Raw genomic sequence first — 27972 nt, 5'->3', positions numbered from 1 at the left:
TTTATAATCAAATCGCTTATTAAATAAATTCAATATAATTTTATATTTTAGATCCGCCTCCTGAATGAGTCGGGTCCAATTTATCCGGCATCAACTCGCTTAAAAAGGGGGTTAAAAAAAAAAAAACTTAAAACTTAATGCCCTAAAGCCCCTAAAGCCCATCACGGCAACACAGCAGCAACAGCCAAGTCAGTCCACTGCGACACTGCAGTGCCCACGCGATTCTCAATTTCTCATTCACAGAGCGCCATTTCACTCGTCAGTTCATCCCTTCATCAATTTCGTTTAGCAGATTTTGGGCACTTAGGGTTTCATTTTCAACCTCGCAAAATCGTAGTCGCCGTCGCCGACTCGCCGCCCATCGCTCACCGCTCACGCCTTCACAGTCGCCGTCGTCGATTTGCCGCCCATCGCTCACTGCTTCAAAAGTTCCTCATTGATCTTTTAAAATAACAGGTTTTAAGTACTCCATATATGAATAGTACTGGAGCTGCTTCCATCCAACATCAGTAGGTACTGTGTTGTCATCCTGTTCAACTTTCCTTTGTCTTTTTCTTTCAAGGATGACTTTTAACCAGAAAGAAAAATTTGAACATTCAGTCATTACTGATGATGTGTATGCAAAATTTGGTAAATCAAAAGACTCAATCATTGCTTTGTTAGTTTCAATTTTCTGTGAAACTCATCTCAGCCCCTTGTGCTGAAACAACTGTTGTATAGAGACAACAACTAAACAACTTAAAATAGGAAAAATTGACTAAAAAATTTACTTCAAAGTTCCAAATAACACTGATAGCAGAACACAGGGCTTCAGCACAAATCCCAAATCATGAGCTAAGAAACATTAATGTTTTCCATTCTTAATGTTTCTCTTAATATTTTCCACTCTTTGGGGAATTCCAACTAACAAACACTAAATAGAATCCTGATTGATTTGAGAATCTTATTATTAGAAATTCCAATTGATATAAAATTTTAATTAATGTTATTAGGAATATCCTATAAAACATTCCTTACCAAATTAAATTTTAAAGAATTTTAATGACATGTTTGGTTTACAGAATGGAATGGAAAAGGAAAGGAATGATATGAAAATTTGAATGGAAAGCATGATGAAACCAAGTGAAAAATTCCATTGCATTCCTCTCAGTTTCATTTCATTTCTACGTACCAAACATCTAGTTAATACCTCTTTGTGGGTAATTATTTTTATAAATGTGTAATTTTTTGCATTTCATCCTTACGTCACACTAAAATTTATTAAAATTTAATTGTTAGTACGTTCAAATTATTAACCTAAATAAATGGTATTATTCGTGGAACACCCAAAGTCATGCCAGTAACTAATGGTACAAGGGATTCTGTAGGCAAAGTCTCTCTTCATTTGTTTTTCTATAAATTAATAATTTCTATACTACCACAAAGAGGATTTTCCTCTTCGGTGTCATCTTTCTAAAATCCCAAATTATCCTCATGTAAAGAATATTTTCATTTATTGATTTAAGGGTGCAAGTGTGAAAAAAAAAAAAAAAACAGATTACAATTCATGTTTAACCATACCTAAAAAATTAGAAAGTAGTTTTCCTTTCTTTTTAATCTCTTGGTTTAGTTTTCAAAATACCTTTATAATTCATGTTCAACTATTTTTTAAAAATTGGAAAGTAATTTTCCTTTTTCTTTAACCTTTTTGTTCAGTTTCCAAAATACTGTTATGCTATTTAATTCATTGTTATTTTTTTTTTATAATTTTTTGAAAATTTTTAAAAATAGAGAATCGTAAATCACGATTATAAAAAGTAGCAAAACAAAGCATATAAAAATTTGGCTTTCGGTTTTAGTTTTAATTTGGTTTTTCAAAGCCCTAAACACACAAACATAGATTCTTTTTCTCTTTTTTAGCATTGTCTTTGCTGCACAGCCTCCAGAAATCCCTCTCTCTCTCTCTCTCTCTCTCTCTGAGAGTTGTGGGAAATAGCCGATTGGGCTTTGTTTTGCCAGGCCGTGCAAGGTTCACATTGTAGCTGGTGCCCCTGCTTTCTCAACTGTGACCTCTTTCATTTGCAGGCAAGTTCCTCCACTTATCAGCCATCAAAATGTTTGAATAAAGATTGTTTGTTTGTAAAAAGAACGGCAATTTGATTTTGAATTTGCTTGCTCTTGTGTTCTAACACTTTTCTACCATTCCTGTGCACAACAAATGATGTTTTAGAGCCAATCATTAATCTGAGCATTATATGATAGTTCTATAGGCAGACTTGCACCTTCAAATATGCCCTAGGCATTAAATATTTTATTGAGAGCCTGAATGAAACCTGAGCATTGGTAATTTCTTTATCAAATTTATAATCGTAAGTAGCAAAAACAACAAAATGTTTTAGAGAAAAAGGAAGTTGTTGAAACAGTCAATGAGATAAAAAAAGAACAATGTACGTAAAATTATCCTAAAAGACTAGTCCTTGCATGGCATACACCTTCTGCTTTCTGGGCATGATAATGAGAGAATATATAATTGGAATACCATGAAAACACTTAGTAAGAAACCTTAACAAGCTTTCTTGAGCTATCGAGCTTTCTTGTCCTCTCTTAGGTTGTAACTTTCTCTATTCTCTTTCTTTATGTATTTCTTTTGTGTGTGTATATGTAAATGTATATGTAGTTGTGTATATGTAATTGTGTGTGTATATATATATATAGAATCTACTAGGGGGGCTTGTTTTTTTCTCGTCTCTTGTACATATGCTTATAATCTCACATTGTACACTTGATTGCTGTCCATGTTAACTGTTTAGCATATGCAAAAGTTTGCATATCAGTCATGCCCCTAACTCAAAGACTTGACTTGATGCTTATATCCAGATTGCCTGCATTGAGGAGATGCCACGAAAGCATTCAAGGGCCTCCCTGTTGTTGAAATCTCGGCCTATCACTTTCTCCCCATTTGCTCGATCAATTGCTCTAGCTGCCTCTGCTTACAAGCTCAAATGCTACATGCATCATCCAAGCTTTGAAAGGAAATCACCTCTCCACTCTGCAGGTTAATTTGTTAGGGCAGTCCTTCTTAAGCTATAGTTTTTTAATTTTTTTAATTTTTTTCAGAATATGTTTTAATATTATTTTTTTGTAAGATGATACTTAACTCTTTCTGTAAAAATTTTAGTCCCCCTTAATAAATTTTCTTGCATTTTTTAGAAGATAACCCTGTACTTTCAGGCAATGGATATATGAGGCATGATTTGGAAGAGGAGAGTGAACAGTATGAGTCTTCTGACGAGGAAGTGTCTGGAGTAAGCTCCAATATTTGGTGGTATTTAATATAAAATAATCTATATCTTTAATGATTTTAATGGAAACTTGATACATATTTTTTGAAGGGTGTTATCCAAGCAGATTTTGCCTTCTTTGATCCAAAACCCAGTGACTTCCATGGAGTTAAAATCTTGCTGCAGACTTACCTTGATGATACACAATGGGATTTGAGCAGTTTTGTAGACTTGATCTTGGGACAGAGCACAGTAGGGACGGTTGTTAAAATAGAGGATGCAGAAGATGATGGACTTTTCTGTTTCATTACTATTCTTAACTTGGGGAGATATAAGGCAAGCAAACGGACACATCTAATTCCATCTACTAATTCCACCATATCTTTGTAACCTTATTCGTGAATTTGATGCTTCCATCATACAGTTCTGCAAGGCATATCCCTTGGTATTTGTCCCTCTACAATGTTGTCTTAAATTGTTATGACTGTTTGCCAGTTAGCCTGGTTACATACCTGGGTAAGCTGCTGCTGTCATTTCAAGAAACGTGGGGCAACTTCTTGAATTTATTTTTTCTTTTCATTGATATGGTTGCAGCTCCCTAACCAGAGGGGCACAGTTTTATTTGCTATGTGGCGTTTTACTGGTGTTAAAATTATAGAACCTAATACTATTTCCCTCGTCCGTTGAATCTTATATTCAGTCACTTGCACTGGCTCAGATGTTTTTTTTTTTTTTTTGGCTTTTCAGAATCATAAATGTATTACAGAGGTCAAGGAATATCTGCTCAAAGTATGCCAGAACAAGGATGTAGCAGATGACCTGAGATCACTGCTGGGGAAGCAAGCGCATGATGTTGGTCTTTTAGTTTCTCAGCGTGTTAGTAATCTTCCTCCCCAGCTTCTGCCACCTCTTTATGATGCCATATTTGATGAGATCTCATGGGCCACCGAAGATGAGGTTAGAAGAGAATACAGTTTTAATACGACGCTGTGTGTGTTTGCATGCATGCCCATGAGCACATGCTTGTGTGTGTGTATGCAAGTGTGTGCATGCTCTGGAAAGCCAGAAAGGATTTTAACTTGAAATTTATGTTCTATTGTTTGAATTTTTGAAGCCAACAGAAGAGCTTCGTGACTCCTTTTGCTTTAAATTTTATCTACTGGTTGGTAAAATCCTCAAGGTATGCTATTATAGCGCTTCCTCCTGCTCATTGTTCAAATTGATGTTAAATAATCCAATTCCAAGTTTGGGTTTAATGTTTTCATTTCTTGATGTGGAACTGTAGCATAAGAATGCAGACCAGAAGAAAGGGGCAAGTTGTTGCAGTGATGAGTCAATAGTATATTTTAATGCTGAAGATGAAATTTTTCACAAGGTACAGTATATGATTGTCTCATAGTTTTACCACGTCTTGAGTATTTTACTCAATTGCTCTGAATGCATTTCAGCTCAGCACATGGTCCTTCAGTTTTTCCTTGCACAAGCAGCAGCTTGCTAGTTCTGAGGTTAGTAGTAGTGCTTTAAGGCTATCATGATATGTTGGCAATGCCTTTTCTTATCGACTCGTTACTCATGCTGCTGTTGCATTTTATAGTTTCAATTTTCTCTAAAAATTTACAGCTTCGCTTTCAGTTTTTTTTTCCCCCCTCATTGCTGGATGCTAGCGTTTTTATATTGCTATTTAAAATTATTTTCATACAAAATTTTTTTTTTTTTAAATTCCTCCTCCCCCGACTGTATGCCTCAAATAAAGTTTACATGCTTCAACTAAAATTTATACTGGGCTTTAAATTATTGTGAATTTATATTGAGTTGGAGTTCAGACTTGAATCCTTGTAATTCTTTCTATTCTATGATCTGCAAACTGATCTATCCAGGTGGAAGATGCCAATATGGAGAGCAATACATCTTTTGAACCGTGGAAATATAGTTGCTGATATTAGCTTTTAATTCATACTATTTTGTTTGTTGTAAAAGGCAAGGTCGCGAGCCTCAAGAATCAAGAAGCCTAGTATGAATGGTTGTGATGGTATACTGAGGCAGATTTGTATTCCACCTTTTTTTTATTTTATTTTATAATATTTCCTTGAGCTTAATATATTCAGTCTTGCCTCCTTGAAAAATAAAGAAATAAATAAATGGAATTCAACTGAATGCAGTTCACATAGAAATCCAACGCTGCTTGGAATGAACAGAATTTTAAATGAGTTTTATTGACTCGTTTTCTTGGAAAAGAATTGACTATATTATAATTGTAAATTGTCTATTTTTTCCTTCATAAATAGTGGGATGAAAGTTGAAAAGCTCGGGCAATAATATCATTTCATGCTGACAGCTCCCAACTTCTCACAGATTCTTAACAAGTCCACTTTTTCGGTCAGACTTGTGCCTCAAAAGATGAATCTTTAGAGTTGTTCAAGCCTAGGTTTAATAGAAAAGGAAAAAAGAAAAACAGTATGATTTGCATATTTTTTCTTTTGGGTTGGGTGGTTTCTTCTTTTCTTTCCCCTTTATTTTTTTGTTTGGGAAGAGTTGGATGGGTTTTTTTTTTTTTTTTTCCCTTCACATTGTTTCCTTTGCGAGAAGGCAACTTCTTTTTCAATCTGCTTTGCAAGTTTGGAAGGTCGAAAATTTTTTTTCTAGTTTTATTATCTTTTAATAAGTGAAATAGCTGACATACTTTGTTTGCTGATAGAGAAAGGCATATTAGAAATGGGGTTAGGATTCCATTCTTCCATTAGATATCCCACTGAAAAAATATTCTGTATTGTATTCTTTTGTATTCCTGAGCCACACCTATAGTTGGCAACTTGTAAGCGGAAGCTTTGAATCTTTTTATTCAAGCATAAGCATGTTCATATGTACATCCCAATATATAATACTATTACTTATCCTGAACAAGGAAACAATCCCCTTACTGAATAAAATCAAATCCCCTATATTTACCCACTTTCCTAATTTGTGTATTATTTACAATGATACTTGGGATTGAGATTTTAACACTCCCCCCCAAGTTGGATCATAAATATTAATCATTTCTAACTTGCTGATGAGATCCTCAAAGTTTTGTCGTCCCAACCCTTTAGTGAAAATATCTGCAGTTTGTTCCTTGGTAGGTACGTATGTCATACAGATAATCCCATCTTCAATTTTCTCTTTGATGAAGTGTCTATCTATTTCCACATGTTTAGTCCTGTCGTGTTGAACTGGATTAAGAGAGATGCTGATAGCTGCTTTATTGTCACTATAGAGTTTGATAGGAAAGTTCACAGGAACCTGTAATTCCTCCAAGAGTTTTCGTAATCACAGTCCTTTATCCCTTGAGCGACTGCCCTGAATTCAGCTTCAGCACTACTACGAGCCTCCACGTTTTGTTTTTGCTTCTCCAAGTTACCAGATTTCCCCAGACGAATGTACAATAACCTGTGGTGGACCTTCTATCTTCCACTGATCCTACCCAATCTGCATCCGTAAAGATCTCTACTTTCTTGCTTTCACATTTCTTAAAGAAAAGTCCTCTTCTCGGGGATCCCTTGAGATATCTAAGGATCTTGTACACGGCATCTAAGTGGGCTTCTTTTGGTGAATGCATGTGTTGACTTACTACATTGGCTGCAAATGCAATATCTAGTCTAGTATGTGATAGGTAGATTAGCTTACCAACCAATCTCTGATACCTCTCCTTTTCCACTGGTATTCCACAGTTTTCAGCTCTCTTTACCGCTTCCATCGTGGTTTCGCTGGGTTTGCATCCCAGTATGCCAGTTTCAATTAGGAGATCAGTAATATACTTTTGCTGAGAAACACTAATTCCCTTTTTTGTTCTCACCACTTCCATGCCCAAAAAATACCGCATTTATCCCAAGTCTTTAACTTCAATTCAGCAGCTAGAACTTTCTTCAATCTCTCCATTTCTACAGTATCATCACCAGTAAGAATTATATCATCAACATACACTATTAGTATTGTTCTCTTACCCTTTTCAGACTGTTGGAAGAACAGTGTATGATCTGATTGCCCTTGTCGATAACTTTGATTCTTTATCACTTTTACGAATCTGTCGAACCATGCTCTGGGAGATTGTTTGAGTCCATACAAGGACTTCTTGAGTTTACACACCCTGTTTTCTTCATCTTTCCCACTGAATCCTGGTGGTATAGTCATGTATACTTCTTTTTCCAACTCTCCATTTAAGAAAGCATTTTTAATATCAAGTTGTTGTAGCGGCCAATTTAAGTTGACTGCCAAGGACAAGAGAACTCAAACTGTATTTAAGTTTGCCACTGGTGCAAATGTCTCCGTATAGTCAATGCCATAAGTCTGTGTAAAACCTTTTGCAATAAGTCTAACTTTATATCTTTCAACTGTTCGATCAGATTTATATTTCACTGTGAAAACCCATTTACAACCCACTGGTTTCTTCTCGTTTGGTAGATTTGTTAACTCCCAAGTTCCATTTTTTTCTAGGGCTCGCATTTCTTCCATGACTGCCTCTCTCCATTTAGGTATTTCTAGAGCTTCCTGAATGTTCTTTGGCATTTTCATCTTGTCAAGGTTAGAGACAAACGCACGATATCCTGTAGACGAGCTTTTATAAGACATGTATTTAGACCAAGGGTATTGAGTACATGACCTGGTTTGTTTTCTGATTGCAATAGGTAAATTGATATCATCAGGTACAGGATTATCAGAAGAAAGCTCAATTACCAGATCGGGACTAGGCGTGGGCTCATGGTTATTCGGAGCCATCACCGGTTCCAACGCTCTTGGTGCCTCAACTATGAGATTCTCCCTGTTCTTTGTTTTTGGCTTTCTTGAGTAAAACAAGTATGTCTGCATTGTTTTGTTTTCCTGTATCTCCCCCTGAGGTTAAGTGTTCTGTTGTGTTTGGCAGGTCGGGAAGTAATGCAATGGAAGACTCGATAGATGGGTCAGGGAATGAAGCAACAGGAGGCTCAATGAGTGGTGCTGGTGTAGACTCAGTAGTAAAGAGGCCAAAGAACCGATCTTCACTCCATTTCTCCCCCTGAAGAGAGGGCTTTGAGAAATAAGGAGTGGTTTCAAAGAAAGTAACATCAAGACTAACAAACAGTCTTTTGGAGACTGGATCATAGCATTTGTAGCCTTTTTGGGTAGGAGAATAACCAAGGAAGACACATTTAATGGCACGAGGATCCAATTTATCTCGGTGGTGTGCATGAACATGAACAAAAGCAGTACAACCAAAGATTTTCAGCGGGAGACTGGAGATGAGTTGAGAGGTAGGAAAATGTTCCTGGAATTTCTGAAGAGGGGTGACAAAGGAAAGAACTCGACTCGGTATACGATTAATGAGATGTGTGGCTGTTAAGATGACATAGCCCCAAAAATAATGCTTCATATTGGTAGTGAACATTAATGCCCGGGTTACTTCAAGTATATGTCTATTTTTTCGTTCAGCAACCCCATTTTATTGAGGGGTATCCACACAAGAACTCTGATGAACAATCCCATTTTCTTGAAGATAAGTTCCCAGAATAGTATTGAAATATTCCGTACCATTATTAGTACGTAAAATTTGAATATGAGTTTGGAACTGTGTATGAATCATGGAATGAAAACTAATGAAAAAGGAGCGGACTTCAGGTTTGTCTTTAAGTAGACCCAACAAAGACGAGTATGGTCATCAATAAAGGTAACGAATCATTTTCGATTGAGAGAACGTGAAAGGCCCCACAAATCATTGTGAAACATAGTAAATGAGTGAGATGGTTTGTATATGGATGATGGGAAAGAAGTACAACGATGTTTTGCAAGTTCACACACTTCACATTGAAACTCAGAAGACAGTTTATTTGAACAAACAAAGGAAACAAACATTTTAAATATTGGAAATAAGGATGACCCATCCTTGAATGCCATAACAAAAGTTCACTATCTCTAAAAATAGATGCAGAATCACAAATTGTAGTATTACATAGTTCACTCAATCTTGCCTCCTCAAAGTAGTAGAGTCCCTCATACGTCTTAGCAGTGCCAATCATCTTCCCCGATGATAGGTTCTAAAAAACACAATGAGAGGAAACAAATTTAGCAGAACAATTTGAGTCTTTTGTTAACTGACTGATGGATAACAGGTTGCAAGATAACTTGGGAACATGTAGGACAGATTGTAAAGTTATGGAGTCAGATATGCGAATACTTCCTTTTCCAGCAATTGGTGAGAGAGAGCCATATGCAATTTTTACTCTTAAATTCCCAACATATGGTGAGTAGGATGAAAACCATTGATAAAAACCAGTCATATGATCAGCTGCAGCTGAGTCAATCATCCATGGAGATTTGTAATAGGATGTAGTATTTAAAGCCGACAGATAATTACCTCGGTGAGCTAGGGAACTAGAGGAAGACCGACCCGATGTTTGAATTGATGAAAACATTTTATACAGCTGATCTTACTATTCAAGACTGAATGTACTACTTGAAGAAGTATTGATTTTTTCTCCGTGTAATTTTTCAGTTGACCCGTCGGAGCTAGCCTGGTACCCATGATTTTTTTGGTGTTGTCTCGGCTTCCAATCTACCGGTTTTCCATGAATCTCCCAGCAGGTATCTTTTAAATGACCTGTTTTTCGGCAATGTTTGCACCATAATTTACCTTTTTGTGGTCATTGACCGGATCCCCCTGGGCCTTTTGATACAAGGGCCGAAACATCAAGCCCATTAGTGTGCCCATCTAATTTTTTGGCAGATACAGGTACGGGTAGATGATCCAACCCAACACGATCATTTTGGGGCAGCATCACACGCCTCCTGTTCTCCTCCCTCCTAACCTCTGCGAAGACCTCTCGGGTGGAAAGAAGAGGTCGCCAGCCAAGAATGCGTCCCCTCACGTCGTCAAGTTCTCGGTTTAGGCCGGCGAGAAACTCGAAGACCCTTTCGTTTTCGAGTCTCCTTCGGTATCGTGTACTGTCGCCGGAACACTCCCACTCCTCGTCGATGCCCAGGCCGAGCTCCTGCCAGAGATGGGTCATCTCCATGAAATACTCGGTAACTCCTCTCTCACCTTGCTTCATTTGCCACAATCGAGTCTTGATTTCAAAGACTTGCGAGTAACTATTGACGTCGGAGTATGTCTCACGAACGGCGTCCCAGATGTCCTTCGCCGTTGGCAAGAACAGGTAGACCTTTTCGATTGACGGCTGCATCGAGTTGACGAACCAAGCAGTGACCATGGAGTTCTCGGACCTCCATTTTTGCAAGGCTACGACGTCGGTGGAGTCTGGTTTCCTTCGTTTGCCGGTAAGATAACCTAGCCTCCCTTTTCCTTCAATCACCAATTTTATGGATTGAGCCCACTCACGGAAATTTTTTACGTTTAATTTCTCTAATGAGAGTGGAAAGGCTGTGTTATCTAGCCCATTCGAACCTCCAACGGACGTGGCCTCTGAGTCACCGTCGATATTTGCCGAAGAGGTCAACCCTCTGCTGTTGATGGTGCCGTTGGCCATGGTTAGCTAAGGTTGATAAACCCTAGCTCTGATACCATGTAAGCGGAAGCTTTGAATCTTTTTATTCAAGCATAAGCATGTTCATATGTACATCCCAATATATAATACTATTACCTATCTTGAACAAGGAAACAATCCCCTTACTGAATAAAATCAAATCGCCTATATTTACCCACTTTCCTAATTTGTGTATTATTTACAATGATACTTGGGATTGGGATTTTAACACAACTACAATAGCATATCCATGCATTTCCCTGTTTGTTGGCTTGAGCATGGACTGGGCCAAACTAGTCCAAGCCATTAGATTAACAAAAATTGCCTTGCCTCAGACCTGGTGTGGTGCTTCCATTGGGCCTCGCTTCATTGTCCAGGCCTACCTCCATAAAATTGGCCATGCTCTGACCCTCCTTTTTTTCTTCCATATTGTTTACTGCAATTGCAAATACTAGGGCCTGTCCCAACCAATTATTGGGCTGGGCAGGTTGCTCAGTCCATGGTCTGGTCTACCTACATGTAGTGTACATCTCTCATTTTTTTGGGTGTACACGTGTGGTGCCAGTGCCATTTTTTAAAATCCTCTTGCTCATGATTGAAATTATACCGTCCCCAGTCTCATATTGATAGATGTTAGAGGTAAATATGACTTTTACATTTTTTTTGTTTTCAAGGTTCTAGCAAATTGTATAATCAAAGATTGTACAAATGTGAAGAATGTGTTCTTTTATATTTCATTTTTAATACCTCCCAGGTCTTATTTTCAATTATGTAAGAGGTAAAGATTTTAAAACTAACATCTAGATTCCCCCCCTCCCCCCCACCCCAAATTGTATAATCAAAGATTGTACAAATGTGAAGAATGTGATCTTTAATATTTCATTTTTAGTACCTTCCAAGTCTTATATTCAATGATGCATGCAGTAAAGATTTTAAAACTAACATCTAGTTCCCCCCTCCCCATTACACTTTTATATTTCATTTTTTTATACAAGGAGTATTCTAATTATTGTAATGTTTAGTAGCATTACCAAAACAAGTTTAGTTTGGTGCAAAGAGACTTGAGAGTGTACTATTGTGTTTTACTTATGCCAAAAAGTGGATGAAATGCTTAAAGCTCATGTTGTTTATGATTATAATTTTTAAAATGTTGTTTTGGATGTATTGGATTTCCTTTGCAGCTTTGCTGTTTCAGATTGTGGTCTTTATGACTGAATGTTCTTGTTCTTTTGTTAACAACTATTGCAGCATAGAAATTACAGGTTAATGGGTCTAGTTATGGCTGTTGAAGCAGATAAAATATCAACATTTCGACAACAGTTGCGGTCTTTGATAGATGAACCGTAAGGCTATCAAGCAGCAACGTACAAGTACCTTGTTTTCCTTTTCTATCTACAAGGCTACTAGAGTTCTTATTTTATTTATCTGAGTCATATTTTTCTTGTGCTTATAGCATCGTGGATTCCTAGTTCTGGTGTCCACATTTTTGTAGGTTTTTTTTTTTGTTTTTATGGGCATTGTAGTTGAAATTTGGTTTTGTTTTCGGTCTGTGTGGGGCTGTAGGGACCCTATCCTTTGGCCAACACCCTCTCAAGCTTAATTGCATCGAGTCCACATGTATAAAATTGTATTATTTTTAAATCTTCCAGTCAAACAGTTTGGATTTAAGTTAAATTAATTTGGAAAAAAAGATCCTCTTCTGTAATTAACCTTGTGATGTAGGACAAGAAGCAAGACCTTTGGAAAATCTTGTTGGAGAATAATTCAGAAGAACTGTGTCAAGAAAGTTTTAATTTAGTTATTAGTTAAGTGTATGTTTAGCTTAATTAGTATAGAATTATGAGCTTTGGGGGCTTATTTATAATATTTGTGTGTTTAAGGGTTTATTTGTAATTCATCTAGTTTGTGGATGTGATTTCTTGTATTAGAGGTTTTCTTATAAATTGTGTGTGAAAGCCATGTACTTGGTTATTGAATTTGAAATTTGAAAGTGAACTAGTGACTCCCCCTTGTATCTCCTCTCGCTTCTCTTCCCTCTTCCTCTTCCTCCTCCTCCTCCTCCTCCTCCTCCTAGTCCTCCTCCTCTTCCTCTCCTACATTCTCTCATGGCTGCAGATCCTTGATGCTGTCCTGCATCAATGAACTTTTTGATTATATCAATAAATGCAAATATGCCCATGTAGGGATGACCCTCCTAGGAGTAATAAAAATGTAAGGATGATTGCATGAGACCAATGGATGGGTGGATGCTCCTATGTAGAGCAATTGCATGAATGAAGTAGTGTGAGGAACACCCACTTGTTGAGCGAAAGGAATCATCCAAAGAAGGAGAACCAAGAGTACATGGCCAATTTTCATGGGTATTATATCACACCAAACATTACAAAATAGTCGCCCATTTGGATGAAGTTGCATATGAGTGACTCAAGGATATAAGAACAATGTCTTCCACTATAATGGTTAGAGGATCATTTTGAAGCCCGCTCTACCAGCCAACCAACACAAAGAATCTGCCACTCAACCTGAAATGCATGTGTTTGAAAACATCCAAAGTTTTTTAAACCTTCCTATTGTCGAGTTTGTCATTCTTGATGTGTTAATTGATGCCAATTCTTATTTCAAGTCTATAGTGCTGCCAATGGAATGTCTTGCATCACTGTAACGTCGGCTTTTGAAAAGGCCAAGTTTGCTTTTTATTTTTGATCTGCTAACATCTCAAAATTTGAGGCTGAATTTTTTCTAATTGGGAGAGATTTGGTGTAGGACAAGTAGCAAGACCTTGAAAAGATCCTTGTTAGAGAATAATTTAGAAGAGTTGGGTCAAGAAATTGTTAGGTTTAATTGTTAGTTAAATGTATGTTTAGTTTAATTAGTGTAGGATTATGTGCTTTGGGGCTTATTTTTTTGTTTTTGCGTATTTTAAGATTGGTTTGTAATTTCGTCTAGCTTTAAGGGTAAGTGTGTGATTTCATGTATTAGAGGCTTTCTTACAAATAGTGTGTGTGAAAGTATGCAGGAGTTGATTGTTGAATTTGAAATTTGAAAGTGAATGTGCGATTCCTCCTTGTATCTCCTCTCTTCCCTCGTCCTTCTTTTTCCGTTCTCCTCTCCTGCATTCTCTCATGGTTGTGAATCCTTGATGCTGTCCCGCATCACCTTGTAGAGGCATTTTGAATATCAACTAAATTCTTAATTGAAACCTGTATAAGAGACATATCAACCCTGCACCACTCTTGCTGTCACATCCCTATTTATGTAGGCATCCGGACGTGAATACATCCAAATTATGATAAAGGCACTAGGTCTAGGAAAGACACAATTTTGTGAAACTAATTGTTTAAGTATAAGCAATAAGCCATAGAAAGGGCATTTGTTAGAAACTCTAGGTGTATGTATGTACATTTGTAACTTTGTATGTGTGTGGTGTGTATTTCATGATACAATCAAAAGAAGATTTACATTCACCAAGCTTTTTGTGTTGAGCTTTACTCACTTCATACAACATTGTTTGCACAAGTCAGGCTAGTCCTATTCCATTCTTCATGGACCAATATGTTCACCAACAAAACACATGCTTTGTATTTTCATGCTAACTTGTAATACATGTCTTAAAAGATAGTGGAAGACTCAGCAAGTGTGTCTTTCCTTCAATCCTATTGAACCTGAAATTGTAAGGGAATAGGGTGAGCAACCTCAAGCTCAGTGACATCCTTAATCTACTCTTTTTTTTCACAAGGACCCACCACTTTAAGACGTGATTTTTATATGTTTGCATATAGCTATTTTCATGAACATGCTCAACTTGCTAACAAATCTCTTTATCTAGGATTACTATCATGAGCCGTCCAACCACACGTCAACATTATTTCAACATATTAGTAAAATATCAAACAAGTGTCAATTTCTAGCTTGGCCACCCACCACATAAGTGGAAATACCCTCCTGAGGTTTAGGCCTTTCACCAAAGCAAGTCATGATCCCTACCTGATCATATTCCACACAAGCACATGTAGCACACAATGCTACAATGCATCCATTTATTTCAGGTAATAGGAATTCAATAAATATGCATGCACACGATTGTGCCATTGTAAACAAACAACAATCTTTATTGCAGACCAATAGCCATAGCAAATAAACTTCCCATCTACTTAAATAATAATGTGCAGCTACGAAAAACAGGGAAAACACATGCCCTGCTATATATACTAATTGGTAGATGAACATCTTACAAGTCCTTTCTGATTAAGGTTCAATTATGGAAATGTTTGTATCCTTTTCCTTGAGAAATTCCATTTCAACCAAAAATCTTTAGATGAATAAATGAAGATTAAGGAGGCCTACCTTGATTATTAGCATCTGTAATTTACATTGATGCTCTAATTTTCTGTTTTTCCCTGCTGCAGAATTCTTTGCTTCTGCCCCTTTCTCCTCTTTCCTCTCTCTCTCACTCACTCACTCACTCACTCTCTCTCTCTCTCTCTCTCTCTCTCTCTCTGGAACTATGATTTGCAGAAAATGATAGCAGTTATACTATTTTGTTGCTGGTATTGCTTTAGTTGGAAGCAGCAAAACAGGAATGCAGCAGCTTGCTGCCAGGGGCTCTAAAGTGTGCTGCCAGGTGTCTCTTCTTGGCTTCAGCTGGGCACTCTTTTGTTTTGACATTTTTGCCCCAAACTCACATGTTCATATTTTGGCATGCACTCTCATAGTTTCATTTAATCCAAGCCTCTCTCTCAACAATAATTATACTAAAACTCCTATATCTATTAATTTATAGAGTATTCATTGATCTCCACTTAAATAATGTGCTATATGCTTGGCATAAGTTCATTCAACACACAAAAAGAAATGCAAACAACCATGCAATTTATGAAGTTAATTTAAAATTTCCATGTCTCAAAGATATGTTTATCACCCTTGCCCCCCATTCCCCTAGTCCTTTTCATGATTTTAGTTTAGTTTTAGATTATAAATAAGACTTCTGGGTCCTTCCATTAGGGGATCCGAGGGAAGGAGAAAATACCATCACACGTGAGGCAGAGCACGAACCCTACTGGAATTTTGTTGTGCAAGATAGTTTTAAAGCATTTCAATTGTTCAAGTCTCTCTTTGTTGCGTGTTTTTCCCTGATCCCTTCATTCATTAGAAGCATACTAGTGCATTTTTGGGATTTTATTCTTATGGATTGTTCATGATTAGGATTTTTTAAAATTTTCTATTGATGATATTCATTGATTTTATTGTGGTTGCTGAACTGCATAGAAATAAGAATAAATTGATTAAATTACATGAAAATGGCTTGGAGCCTACTTTAACATCGACAATTGTAATGGACTGGTTCTCTTCAATTGTAGGTTCATCAGCTAGTCCAACTTTTGAGAAAAGAATCAAAACATAATGTAACACGCAATTAATATTGAGGAATAAAAAGAAATTGAGTTGAATTACTTGAACTTGGGAAGGAGGATGTGCACTTTAACAATTACAGTACAACATAAGAGCTAAAAATATAATAGTAAGGCATGAATCTATAATTTATTATTGTGAAGAAATGGGTTTTCGGTGGAGCATTTGAACAAAAAATTACAATACAACATAAAATAAGAAGAAACTAAATTAAATTAGTTGAACATGGGAAGTAGAATTGAATAGGGGTCCACCCCTGAAAACCATCTCTTCCTGATAGCAGGTTGGCTGGGGATTCTTCCATTGCAGCAGTTGATTCAATAGCTGCTCCTTTCCTCACAGAATCCTTTCACGTGCACGTGGACTGGAAGGGAAATTAACTTCATTCCTATCCCAAGAGTGAGTACGGATTCAAAACAAGGTGACCTAGGCAGGGGGGGAAAGTGGTTCAGCTGCTGTAATGCCTCTCTGCAATGGTGGATTCATCAGATTGTGAGGCCAATTTTTAAGTAGAACAAACTGAATGGTGGTTGGATTTATATAGAAAAAATTGCTTGTAGATTTAATATTTAAAACATAAATGTTATTAAGAGAATGTTAATCTTGGATTTCTTGAGAGATTATGCATTATATATATATATATATATATATATGTTTGTGTATCTGAATCTATTGGCAACTCAAGAATTGTGCATTGAATCCATATTCTAGAATGATGAAAATGTTTCACTAGAATTGGTTAATGAAGATGTGGAGGGAGAATATGTGAGGGATGAGGGCACATTTTTACTAAGTGGAGGAGAAATCATGTCAAGGTGATTCAACAATAAGGAGAGATTCTAATGGAGAGTTCAGTATTGTTGAAGTCTCCGATGCTAAGAAGAATGTTGAAGTAGGAATGAGATTAGTAAAGCTATGGTGGTTAAGAAATGGGGGATTTTTCAGACTCAAGAAAGTGATGATATTAGTGATTTTGATTGTGGTGGGGGTTTGTTATTGGATGAGATCCAAGAATAATATGGGTAGATTTTTTATTCTTGCGATGAAATAGGGGATTTATCTAATGTCAGTCCACCCCTGTTGAAAGGTTTGGAGGGAGTTTTTATTTTTGACTATGATGGGTTGGTAAATAAGTTTCAATGTAGGGATGAAATTTTATCTACACCAGTGAAGGAGATTTCGAAAGAGGAGTTGGAAGCTCAAATTCTTTTGGATAAATTGGATTTAAAGTTGAGTGATATTGGAGGAAATAAAGTTTGCTTGGATGGTGGCAAAAGTTTAAAGGTGAAGGGTCAGAGGAAGTTAGTGAATTTGAAGAGTTCAGAAAATTATGATGGAAAGGCTTTGAAAAGGGGTTTCTTGGTCAATCTTGTTTATAGATTTATTTTGTTATCTTTTGTGTGTGTGTGTATGTGCGTTCTCTTTTTGCTTTTTCCCTTTGGGAACTGTCTTTATATGATGGTGGGCTGCTGGTCTCCGTACGCTGTACCTTCTCTTCTTTCTATCTAATATATATTCTTTTTATTAAAAAATTAGCCATGGGCATGCACTTTACGGTTCTCAATTTTTTAAAATATGCAAAAAATTATAGAAAAAATAACAAAGAATTAAATAGTTTAAGGGCATTTTGGAAACTAAACAAAGAGGTTAAAGGAGAAGGAAAATTACTTCCCAATTTTGTAGGAACGGTTAAGCATGGATTGCAATGGGTTTTTACATTTATACCTAAGTGTTTATTTTCTTAACAAATGAAAAAAATATTTTACATGAGGTTAATTTTGGGTTTTAGAAAGATGACACACCAAATACGGAAATTTCTATTACAGTAGTCTAGAAAAATTGAACACACTCTATTGTAACTAATTGTTGCTCAGTCATTGGGTTAGAAATGGAAATTGAGGGTGAAGAGCAGTGTCAACCAGCATATTTGTCCTAGTAGTTGGCAAGTGACTACTCGTCTTGAAGTTCATTGCAACTCTTAGCAAAAAGTTCAATGACAAGTCAAGGTCCATCTTTGGCCTAGAAGCACCAATAGTGTTTAGTGTCACTAAAGACATGTCGAAAACCCTCTTTGGATTAGAAGATTCATGGCTCATGTCCAGCAAGAGTAAAAAAGTATGCACTAGTAATATACAGAATAACAAATCACTTATGCTGCCACAAGATTCAATTATTCAACAATTTGCATAAGCACTACTAATATTTGATTATTTATCCTTGACATTGAACATCTTGAGTGGGGTTATGACTGCCTTGTGACAACTCAGAAATTAATATATTTGGAACTCTTTAAACATTAGAAGTATGATGGGTAGGTAGCTGGAGAGATCTCTGAGCTTCCAAAGCCATGTGGTAAGCCTCTGGTGTGGCATTTTAGATTTTATAAAATGATATGCTGCTTTCTAAAAATTTCATCTATCAACCCCTTTTGAACAAAATCACCCCTTTAGGTTCCTTACTAAGACCACATCAATACATGAGATCTCTTAATTTGAAGTCATAAATAGCAACACTAGAAGAAAGTTACTTGAGATTACAGGGTTCACTAAGATATATGGGGCATATTTTCCCTGTCGTTTTAGGCTATAAGGTAACAAGTGGTTCTCCAAGATAGTCTTTGTCCCTATCATCTTTTTGCCTATATTGCTTTGTCAAACCAAGAATTTTTATTATCTCCCTGTCAGTTCAGACTATAAGGCAAACAAGTGATTCTCCAAGATAGTTTTTGTGCCTATCAACGTTTTGCCTATATTGTTTTGCCAAACCGAGAATTTTGATTTAGCAAAGTAGATACTCTCAAGGTCCACAATCCATGCCAACTATAATAATTCTCCTTGTCATCCAACCAATCTAAGACCAAAATGAGGACTTGAGCAACCATCAAAATCAGAAGGACTCCTAGGATTTGTTGAGAATTGCAAACTGGGTGGGAACTAGATAAGTTCATTTTTTTCTAACTAGAGAGCAAATGTGGGCCAATGCAAATTCAAAGAAATACCAGTTATGTAAGTAACATTAAATCAATTTTTGTTGAGTTCCTTTATTGTAGGTTCATGCAATATTACCGAAAGGTCCTTATGCTCACTTTTAGTTGTCTTAAGAGATTCCTCAAATTTTCTACTTCAATTTCTTGCAGATTCTTCGAGGGAAACACCACTAAGAAGCTTGAAATAGGGTGTTGGCAGTGCGGATTCTCACTCCAAAATGTCAATGGTACAATAGCGGTCCAATTTCTTGCAAAATACTAGTCATGGAAGTGAACACAATAATTCAATTTCCTATCAAACAGCCTCAAAATCTCAGAATGAAAATCAAGATCTCGTCTGGAACTAATTTCTCACAATTCTAGAAGTTGCATGCGATGCTGGTAATGTTTCACCTGTTCATTGCTGCATCTGGGACATGTGCACCACTGGTGGTCTTCCAGCGATGGTTTTCTGGATGGTGGTAGATTGAGGGGTTGTGATTCTATTGTTGGTGGCAGTGTGAAGAGTAGACACCAGGGAGTTTGGGATTGTGAAGGGGCAGTGACTGGAAAAACTTCAGACAAGGTGTGGGGGTTACAAGCCTTGTCAAATGGAGGTGAGATTTTAAGGGAAGGCCTTCCCATGGGGGATGAGGGTGGGTTGGTTCTATTGTGTTGGTTCAACTACCAATACACCAAGCCCCCTTTTCCTTGTTTTGTAGGAAAATAATTGTCAAACCCTTGTTTACTTGTCTCCATTGCACCCAAAGTGCTCGGCAAGACATTTTTTTTGCATTAGGAGAATAATGCATGTTAAAGAAATTTATTCAGAACTTTATTTTAGGTTTATATTGAAGGATAAGGTACTTTTAAGGGTTTGTTGTTTTCCTGATTTAGGGAGTTGGTTTAGAGAGTTTTGTCTACACAATGGTATTAGGAACAAAATGTAGTTTAATTTGCAAATGAGCAGAATGCAAAGTAAGAGCAGCTTACACCTGCAAAACAAAACATTTTCTTACTGTGGATCAATGTTTTGGACATTTTGACGAAAGACATACAAGTGATTATTGGCAACATTTGACACAAACAGTACAATGCCCTATATATAGAATCCGGTGATATTGTTTTATTTCTTGCTGATAGCAGGAGCTAGCAATCATGCCATTCTATAAAAACTAATATCTTGAATCACTGACCATATAGAGATGCAATAATTCTTTGAAATTTAACTATATATAGGAAATAAGACCATGGTGAGATGAAAAATCCGAGAGCTATCTTGGATTAATAAATTATTGAGGTTTGAATCGGTGATGCTTGCTTGTTTCCTTGCTATATGGCCAGCCAGGATGTAGATGTGGAGCTGCCATATGTGCTGATTGATTTGGTGAAGTATGACTTGCGGTAGTACCATTCAATGAGTTCTGGGCAGAGTACCTTGAGTAGGAACAGCACCTTGCACCATGCTGGCTCTGTCACATTCTTCTCTCCTCGGCATGCCCCCTCCACAATGGCTTTTGCGCACACCCCCGTGCTCATGATCGGGAATGACCCCCTAATCACCTGCACAACAGAATTATTTTTGGACTCGATCAATTATGTGTGACTGGTAGGTATTTTACATCCCTAACGGCAAACACCTGCTTAGCTATTTAGATCTCTAACTCAAGCGTAGGATGTCCATGTTCATTAGGTCTAGTATGCCGCCAATTTGTGGTCCAAGCCCATTAAAAGACCCAACGGACACCTTCAACTATCCCCTCAATGAGTGTCGAGCATGTTGACGTTTGACTGATGAATGTGGTGTTTAACATTGTCTAGGTGCTTATAAGGCTATTATTCTAGGAGATGATCAAATGATTCCATTTCAGGTTCAATGAAATGATCAATGTGGGAAAGGATATAGGATTGAAACAAATATCTCAATACCATAGGACCCCTAATGTTAGGTTTGAGTTGCTTAATTTTGATTGGTACTCCAAATGACCCTCGAGCTATGATACAACTGCATTATTGAACGTCCCATATTCCCGAAATGGGAGATAGGCTACCCTTTTATGGTCCAAACCCATTAATAGACTTCCTAACACACAAACACCGTGTAGAGAAGTTCCATACTTCTCAAAATTACCCTCGCCTATTTAAATTTTACAATTTTATCTCTCAAAAATTTCCCAATTTGTGTCTTTTAATAATCTCCTTCTTGATATTTTGTTCGTGGTAGATGTTCTAAGAGATGCTTCCTTTCATTAAAGGGCGTCTCTATCACTATATAGGGATGTAGTGCTTATATATTAACAGACAAGTGGGCAACACACTCAACATCATCTCTTTCATCTCCTCGTATATTATCGATTTGGACCGTTCACCGTATCTTTCTGTTCACATGCCGATAGAACAAGATTGTTGTAAGCAAATCTGGGTTTGATCTATGTTTGTCGGCATCATCTACGCATAGGAAGTCAATACCATCTTCGGGAGAACAACTCACGTGCCAGCGTGCATTATTTGTTTTAAGTTTTAGTTTATTTATTTGCACTGTTTGGTTGTTTTATCACACATAGTGTACAGAGTAATCATTAACCTAGGCAATATTTAGACCTCCCAGTTGTCTTATTTTTTTTGGATTTTTTTTTTTTTTTTGGGGTTAGGTAAGTGCGATGTCTCGTACCTCTCTGAGCTTTGCATTAACTTCAATAACCCCATGCTTGGACAGATGCTTCCCTTGGGTCATTTCTGACTCAACAAAGCCCAGAGTTGCAATAGTTATTGTAACTGTAGGTCCCAACTCATTTCTCAGCGCCTCGTAGAAGCTCATCAATGCTGCTTTACTTGCCTTTAAAACAAACCCAATTTTTTAAAAAAGACTAGACACTACCAAACAGCAAACTGCAATAAATACTTACAGGAAACTGTGTACGTAGTAAGTTGAAAAATAAATAGAGAAGGGTAGGAGTTGGAAGCTAGGGAATTATTTACACAGTAGAAGCTCATTCTGGGAGGGTTCAAGAATGCAGTCACTGAGGAGTTGATGACAACCTTGCCCTTGCTCTTCTTCAGGTGAGGTATAGCAAAGTAGGTTGGGTAAACAGATCCCCAAAAATTTATATCCTGTTCACTTCAATATCACAATTTATACATAAGCCCCCATTAGCTCAGATAATTAATTCCCTTGCCTCTATTGTGTGTGTGTGTGTGTGTGAGAGAGAGAGAGAGAGAGAGATGTATGGAGCTAATGAAGGTTTACCATCATGGGTGTGAAATTTGTGGCGTCAGTGACATCTCTGATTTTGCAGATACTAGTGATCCCAGCATTGTTCACCAAATGATCCACTGTCATTAGGTATATAATTAAGCCCCTTTCCACATTATATATATATATATATATATATAGTCCAAAATTAAGAGTACTATTTAATTCACTTTAATTATCAATTTGCAATGATAATTTTTTTAGGAATAACATGTAAAAAATATATGAAAGTTTGAGCCCTTTTATGTTCCCTCTTATTTAATTATTCTAGTCATGGTTTGTGTGTGAATTTGTAGCTTTTGGTAATTATGGACACCGGTTTTTAGTAGTTATCAGTAGAAAGTATGTAGAAGCAATAATTAGAGAATGAATCCATGCACTTATCTTTTTATAATAATAATAATAATAATATGAAATGCCAATTAAAGTGCCGGTTGGAATTAAGCAAAACACAGGTAGGGTATTAGTTTAATTGACTTAAATAGCGAATGGTGACCTAATTCAGTGGGAAATAATCATTTAAGGAAACATTAGTTAAATTCATTCCAGTCTCATTTAAAGCTCCTTCATGCATTTGAACACAAAATTTCAAATATGAATTCTCTTATTCTAATTATTAGAGCAACAAATCCACTTCAAACACCTTAAAATGGGTGGTGCCAGACATGGCCTACATAAATTAAATAAACATGAGAGATCCAGGTAGACCCATGTTCCAAACTCAATCATACGTGGTACAAGTATGACGTGGTACAAGTATGAGAAGGTGATTAATTAGTAAAATTATTATATTGTGTTTGGTAGTATGGATTTTAGGTTTTTATATCGATTTAGATGAAATTCAGTAATTTTGAATTGTATTTTATTTGAACTATACCAATTCAACTTCTAGCTTCAAACTCTAAGCTTCTTCGAGACTAGAGGAATAAGGTTACATTAGGAATGTCACTTGTTTGTAGATTTAGAAATAAGACACCCAAGATTTTAATCTCTTTTTTTTTTTTTTTGGGGCACAAACCCAAGACTCTAATTAAACAACAGTGCCATGCATCATGCATGCCTGCTTGCACAAAATTAAACAGTGCACATTAAGAAACATGAATAGAAGCTTTGAGATAGGGCTATGAATCGAAAGGCTTACAGCGCCCAAAATGGTGGATTGCTTTTGCGACAAATTCCTTACAGTCATCGGCATTTGATACATCTGCACAGGCGACAAGAACGTCTGGCGACCCTAGCTCCTGAGCCTTCGCCGCCACCTGCTGCAACAGGTTCCTCCTCCTTGCAACCACCACCAGCGAAGCTCCTTTCTTCGCATATTCATAAGCCATTTGCTGCAGTACACCCACCCAAGCAAAAACCCAAAGATTAGCTTATGTGAAGCTATCATAGACTTTGTTTCCACAGATTAAGCTCTTGAGCAACTCACAACGCAAATGTGTGTGTGTGTGTGTGTGTAAATGGTGGGTGGAGAGGAGTTTAACCTCTCCTATTCCGGAGGAAGCGCCAGTGATGAGAACAACTTTTCCATTCATATTCTCGCTGGAGAAGTGTCTGAAGACAGAAGCCAGGAACTTGTAGAGGAGCAAAGGAGGGAGGACCAAGAAGACGCAGAGCAAAGCCACAAGAAGAGTCATTGCACTCATCAAGAAACTACCCACAAGATCCATGTTCGGCTGACTTCAATTGATTTGAATACAAAGATTAACTATATAGTATGTAGCAAACTAAGCTAGTGGGCTACTTAGTTTCTTCATATATTTTCAGATCTAGCTAGCTCAATGTCGAGTGCAGCCTTTGCAGTAATGGCTGCTTGGAGACTTAGGACTGCAAGTACCATTATATAGGAAGGGAAAGGGGAAAGGGGAAAGGGGAAAGGGGAAAGGTGAAAGGGGGGCCGTTGTTTATTGACAGTTCGTTGGTAAACCAGAGATACTGTAAGTACCATTATATAAGAAGGGGAAGGGGGAGCGTTGTTTATTTACAGTTCGTTGGCAAACCAGAGATAGTTCGTCTTTCACGTCTGATTACTAGAAATGTATGGTAATACTTGAATTCATGATTAAGAAACTTAAATTAGAAGCTTTGAGGTAGGGCTATGAATCGAAAGGCTTACAACGGCCAAAATGGTGGATCGCTTTTGCGACAAAATCTTTTGTGATCGGCATTTGATGCATCTGCACAGGCCTAATTTTTAAACTAATCTTATACTTCATTACTAAACTTCGACGGGTCCCATTATTCAAGCTTGATAATTTTTTGCAATTTTTTTTAGTTCTCCCACCAAAAAACAAACCAATATGTCATCTCTATTTTTAATATAATACAAAATTATATTATATCCAAACATACAATTCACGTTTCCAAACAAAACACACACTGAAGATTATTGATATTGCTAGTAGTAGACCCAGTCATGGCCTACTGTGCCATTAAGACATTGACTAGGTCTAAAAAATCACTGTCCTTTCTAGGCACTAAAAAATGAAAAAGAAAAATTAGACTACCTAGTGCGCAGTCATACACATTGAGATGTCTATTCATTTGAGCCCAAGTTTATACGAGAAGATTTTGAACTTGGTTCGGCTCAAAAATGTTGTGTTTTATACTTAATTCCATCACAAAATTATTAAACTCTAGCTAAAGACAGCTTCAAATTCTTAAAACTTGAGTTTAATTTATTAAATTTAATTTTATTATAAATTAATAATAAAATAATATTATGTATTAATAAATATATGAATAAAGTATATTTTTAAAGACCCGTCATGATCTAGTCCGCCGCTTTATGGTTTTTGGTCCATCCCCTTTTCGAATCCTATACACGTGGAAGTTTTTTATATTAACTTCTCTCACTTTATATTGTGTGTGTGAGTGTGTATGTATGTGAAGCATATCTTATATGACTTATATAACAATTTAAAAAAAAAAAAAGGAAAAGACATTCATCTTTCTTAAGGTTTGACAAAAAGACACGAACCTAACTTGAGGTTTCAAAAATCTAAAGGATTTCCCTTGAAACTTGTTAAAATATACAAATCTCATATTATATTTTACAGAAAAACAAGTCTTTTAAGAGGAGATTTGTATTTTCTTGACAAATTTTAAGAGAAGTTTGTCATAATTTTGAAATCTCATGAGAGGTCAATAAAAATTTTAACATCTTAGAGGAGGTCCCCGTATCTTTATCAAACCTCGGGAAAAGTCAATATCTTTTGTCCTTTAAGAATGAAATTACAAAAAATTAAAGTAATGGAACAAAATTCAAATTCAATTTGTTAAATTAATTGAGTAGTTTAAGATCAATTTGAAGTAGAATAGAATTTAAGAGTCTAATATGTTGTTTTGTTTTCGATTCGTTTAATTTTTTTTTTTTTTTTGTAGCTTGTTTTGCTGTAATCAGAATTTTCCTCGCTATAAGTGAAAGGTTTTCTAATAAAAAGAGGAGATGTCGTCATCTTTTGGTTAAAAAAAAAAAAAAATAGGATAGAATTACAGTTTGAATAATTTATGAGTAGAATTAATTGCGTCCGTACATAATCATACTTCGGACTAGAGTACATAAAACAAAGAAAGCAATTAATTCATGTAATTAAGGATGCGGGCTGCTAGTTTCGGTCAATAGCAAACGAAAGGAATGTCATTATCTTCTTCTCCCCAACTTGTTAAAATTGAATGAATGGCAGTGGATTATTATTACTATCTATCTATAAACTATAAACTACAAACTACAATAGTTGTCTGCCTCTCCTGTCACCGTACCTCTTCATTCACTCAGTCTCTACCCACCCCATCTCCCACCTTCAATATTTATGGCCACAGTCCCGTTTGGCAATGTCTTTTCAAGTTTTGGAGTTATGTTTGGGTGAATTTAAAAATAATTTAATAGAATTTTATATTATATTTAAATTTAAGATTTTTAACTTTTAGTTTTGAAAATAATTATAAAAGTATTTGTTTTTTATTTTTTTAAAGCTTTTCATGATTTGTAATAAGAGCCTAACTGCAGCAGTAAGACTGTCGTCGTATGACTTGAAGGTCATGGGTTTAAGGCGTGGAAATAGCCTATTACAAAAATGTAAAGTAAGGCTGCGTTCTATAGACCCATTGTGGTATGTCCTTTCCTCGGACCCTGCATACGCGGGAGTTTTGTGCATCGAGCTGCCCTTTATGATTTGTAATGAAAAGGTAGAAAATGAAAGATTTATCTAGTTGAGAAAATATTTTTTTAATTTTATATTTTTATATAATTACAAAATCACACAATATTTCCTAATTTTTTTAAAATTATATTAGATATCAAATTCTAGAAACTAATAAAAATAAACGTGTCCAATACAAATTTATAAATTTAAAAATAATGTGGTCTTTTTTAATTATTGAAAAAGTTAAAAAATAAAAAATAAGACTCTGAATAGTGCCTAAAGTTTTAATTATTTTTCAGTTTTGTTATATAAATATTTTAAAACTAAAAAATAAAAAATAAAACTTATTCTTCACTGTTGTAAATGAAATAAAGAGAGAATTATAGAAAAATTAAAGTAAAAAAATTTGGAACTATAGAAATTCTGCAGTCTAGTTTTTCAGGAACTAGATGTTGCTAATCATCTTCTTTTTTCTTCAATTTTAGTTGTAAAACATGTCCTTATATGGACAAAGATTATATTAGCATCCTAAAGGTCAATTTTATAATGAATCATTATGTGGGCATACCAAAAGTTATAATTTATTCTCAAGATAGTTATCCACATGTATAATATAGACATTTTACAACACTTCCCCTTGGATGACTATACACTATGAATATGTCTCGTTAAAACCTTTGCTAAGGAAAACCCTGTGGGACAAAACCTTAACGAATGATACAATATTCATACTTCTTCTAAAAAATACAATCAATTAAAAAATGTCTTTAAGTTGTCACATTCCAATATTATGTACATGTTTTTTGAAAATTGAAGTTGACAATACTTTTGTGAATAGATCTGTCGAGTTGTCACTTGAACGAATTTTGTGAATGTCAACATCTCCTTTCTTCATAAATTCATGAGTATAAAAAAACTTTGGTGAAATATGTTTAATTCTATCACCTTTTATGTACCCACCTTTGATTTGTGCAATACATGCTATATTGTTTTCGTACAATATTGTTGGCTTGTCATTCTCCAGTGACAATCCACTTGTCTCTTTAATGTGTTGGATTATAGTTCTTAACCATACACATTCACGACTTGCTTCGTAAACTGCCAATATTTCTGAATGATTTGAAGAGGTGACAGTGATCGTTTGCTTTACAGATCGTCATGAGATAGCAATATCACCACATGTAAAAATATAGTCTGTTTGTGATCGATCTTTATGAGGATCAGAAAGATATCCAGCATCAGCATATCCTTTCAACACAAACTTTACTCCCTTTTGGTAAAACAAACCCATATCAGATGTGCCGTGGAGATAACGAAGAACATGTTTTACTCCATTCCAATATCTTTGAGTTGGTGTAGAACTAAACTTTGCCAACAAATTTACTAGAAAAGTTAAATCTAATCTAGTGCAATTTGTAGGATACAAGAGTGCTCTAATTGCACTAAGATAGGG

General features: G+C 36.1%; 2 protein-coding genes across 8 annotated transcripts; one reads left to right on the top strand and one right to left on the bottom strand.

The window, feature by feature from the left end:
* The first annotated feature begins 107 nt into the window (after positions 1-107).
* Positions 108-20141, top strand: LOC131144813 (protein BCCIP homolog). Of its 7 annotated transcripts, none has more exons than XR_009133916.1 (10): positions 108-513; positions 2857-3034; positions 3211-3284; positions 3372-3596; positions 4008-4217; positions 4375-4440; positions 4546-4635; positions 4709-4765; positions 5138-10289; positions 10395-12452. XR_009133916.1 is itself a non-coding variant. In XM_058093698.1 (10 exons), the coding sequence occupies exons 2-9, from the start codon at positions 2875-2877 to the stop codon at positions 12092-12094; spliced, it is 981 nt and encodes a 326-aa protein (XP_057949681.1). In that variant the 5' UTR covers positions 108-513; positions 2857-2874; the 3' UTR covers positions 12095-12117; positions 15263-15555. The 7 variants fall into 7 exon arrangements, 6 of the variants coding, with proteins under 6 accessions (XP_057949681.1, XP_057949680.1, XP_057949679.1 ...); XM_058093698.1 differs by lacking the exon at positions 5138-10289 and adding an exon at positions 15263-15555 and having other exon boundaries at positions 11996-12117; XM_058093696.1 differs by lacking the exon at positions 5138-10289 and adding an exon at positions 19293-20141 and having other exon boundaries at positions 148-513; positions 11996-12117.
* Positions 20142-20225: 84 nt separating this feature from the next.
* On the bottom strand, positions 20226-24297 carry LOC131144815 (11-beta-hydroxysteroid dehydrogenase 1A-like). Its single transcript, XM_058093699.1, has 6 exons — positions 23859-24297; positions 23516-23708; positions 22369-22454; positions 22101-22232; positions 21793-21957; positions 20226-20684 (listed from the first exon to the last, which is right to left on the bottom strand). The coding sequence occupies exons 1-6, from the start codon at positions 24042-24044 to the stop codon at positions 20454-20456; spliced, it is 993 nt and encodes a 330-aa protein (XP_057949682.1). The 5' UTR covers positions 24045-24297; the 3' UTR covers positions 20226-20453.
* Between the last annotated feature and the right edge of the window lie 3675 nt (positions 24298-27972).

Source organism: Malania oleifera, chromosome 12 (genome assembly GCF_029873635.1).
Source record: "Malania oleifera isolate guangnan ecotype guangnan chromosome 12, ASM2987363v1, whole genome shotgun sequence".
Taxonomy (NCBI): Eukaryota; Viridiplantae; Streptophyta; class Magnoliopsida; order Santalales; family Ximeniaceae; genus Malania; species Malania oleifera.
The sequence above is the reverse complement of the archived record's forward strand: the minus strand, read 5'-3'. Positions and strand labels throughout refer to the sequence as shown.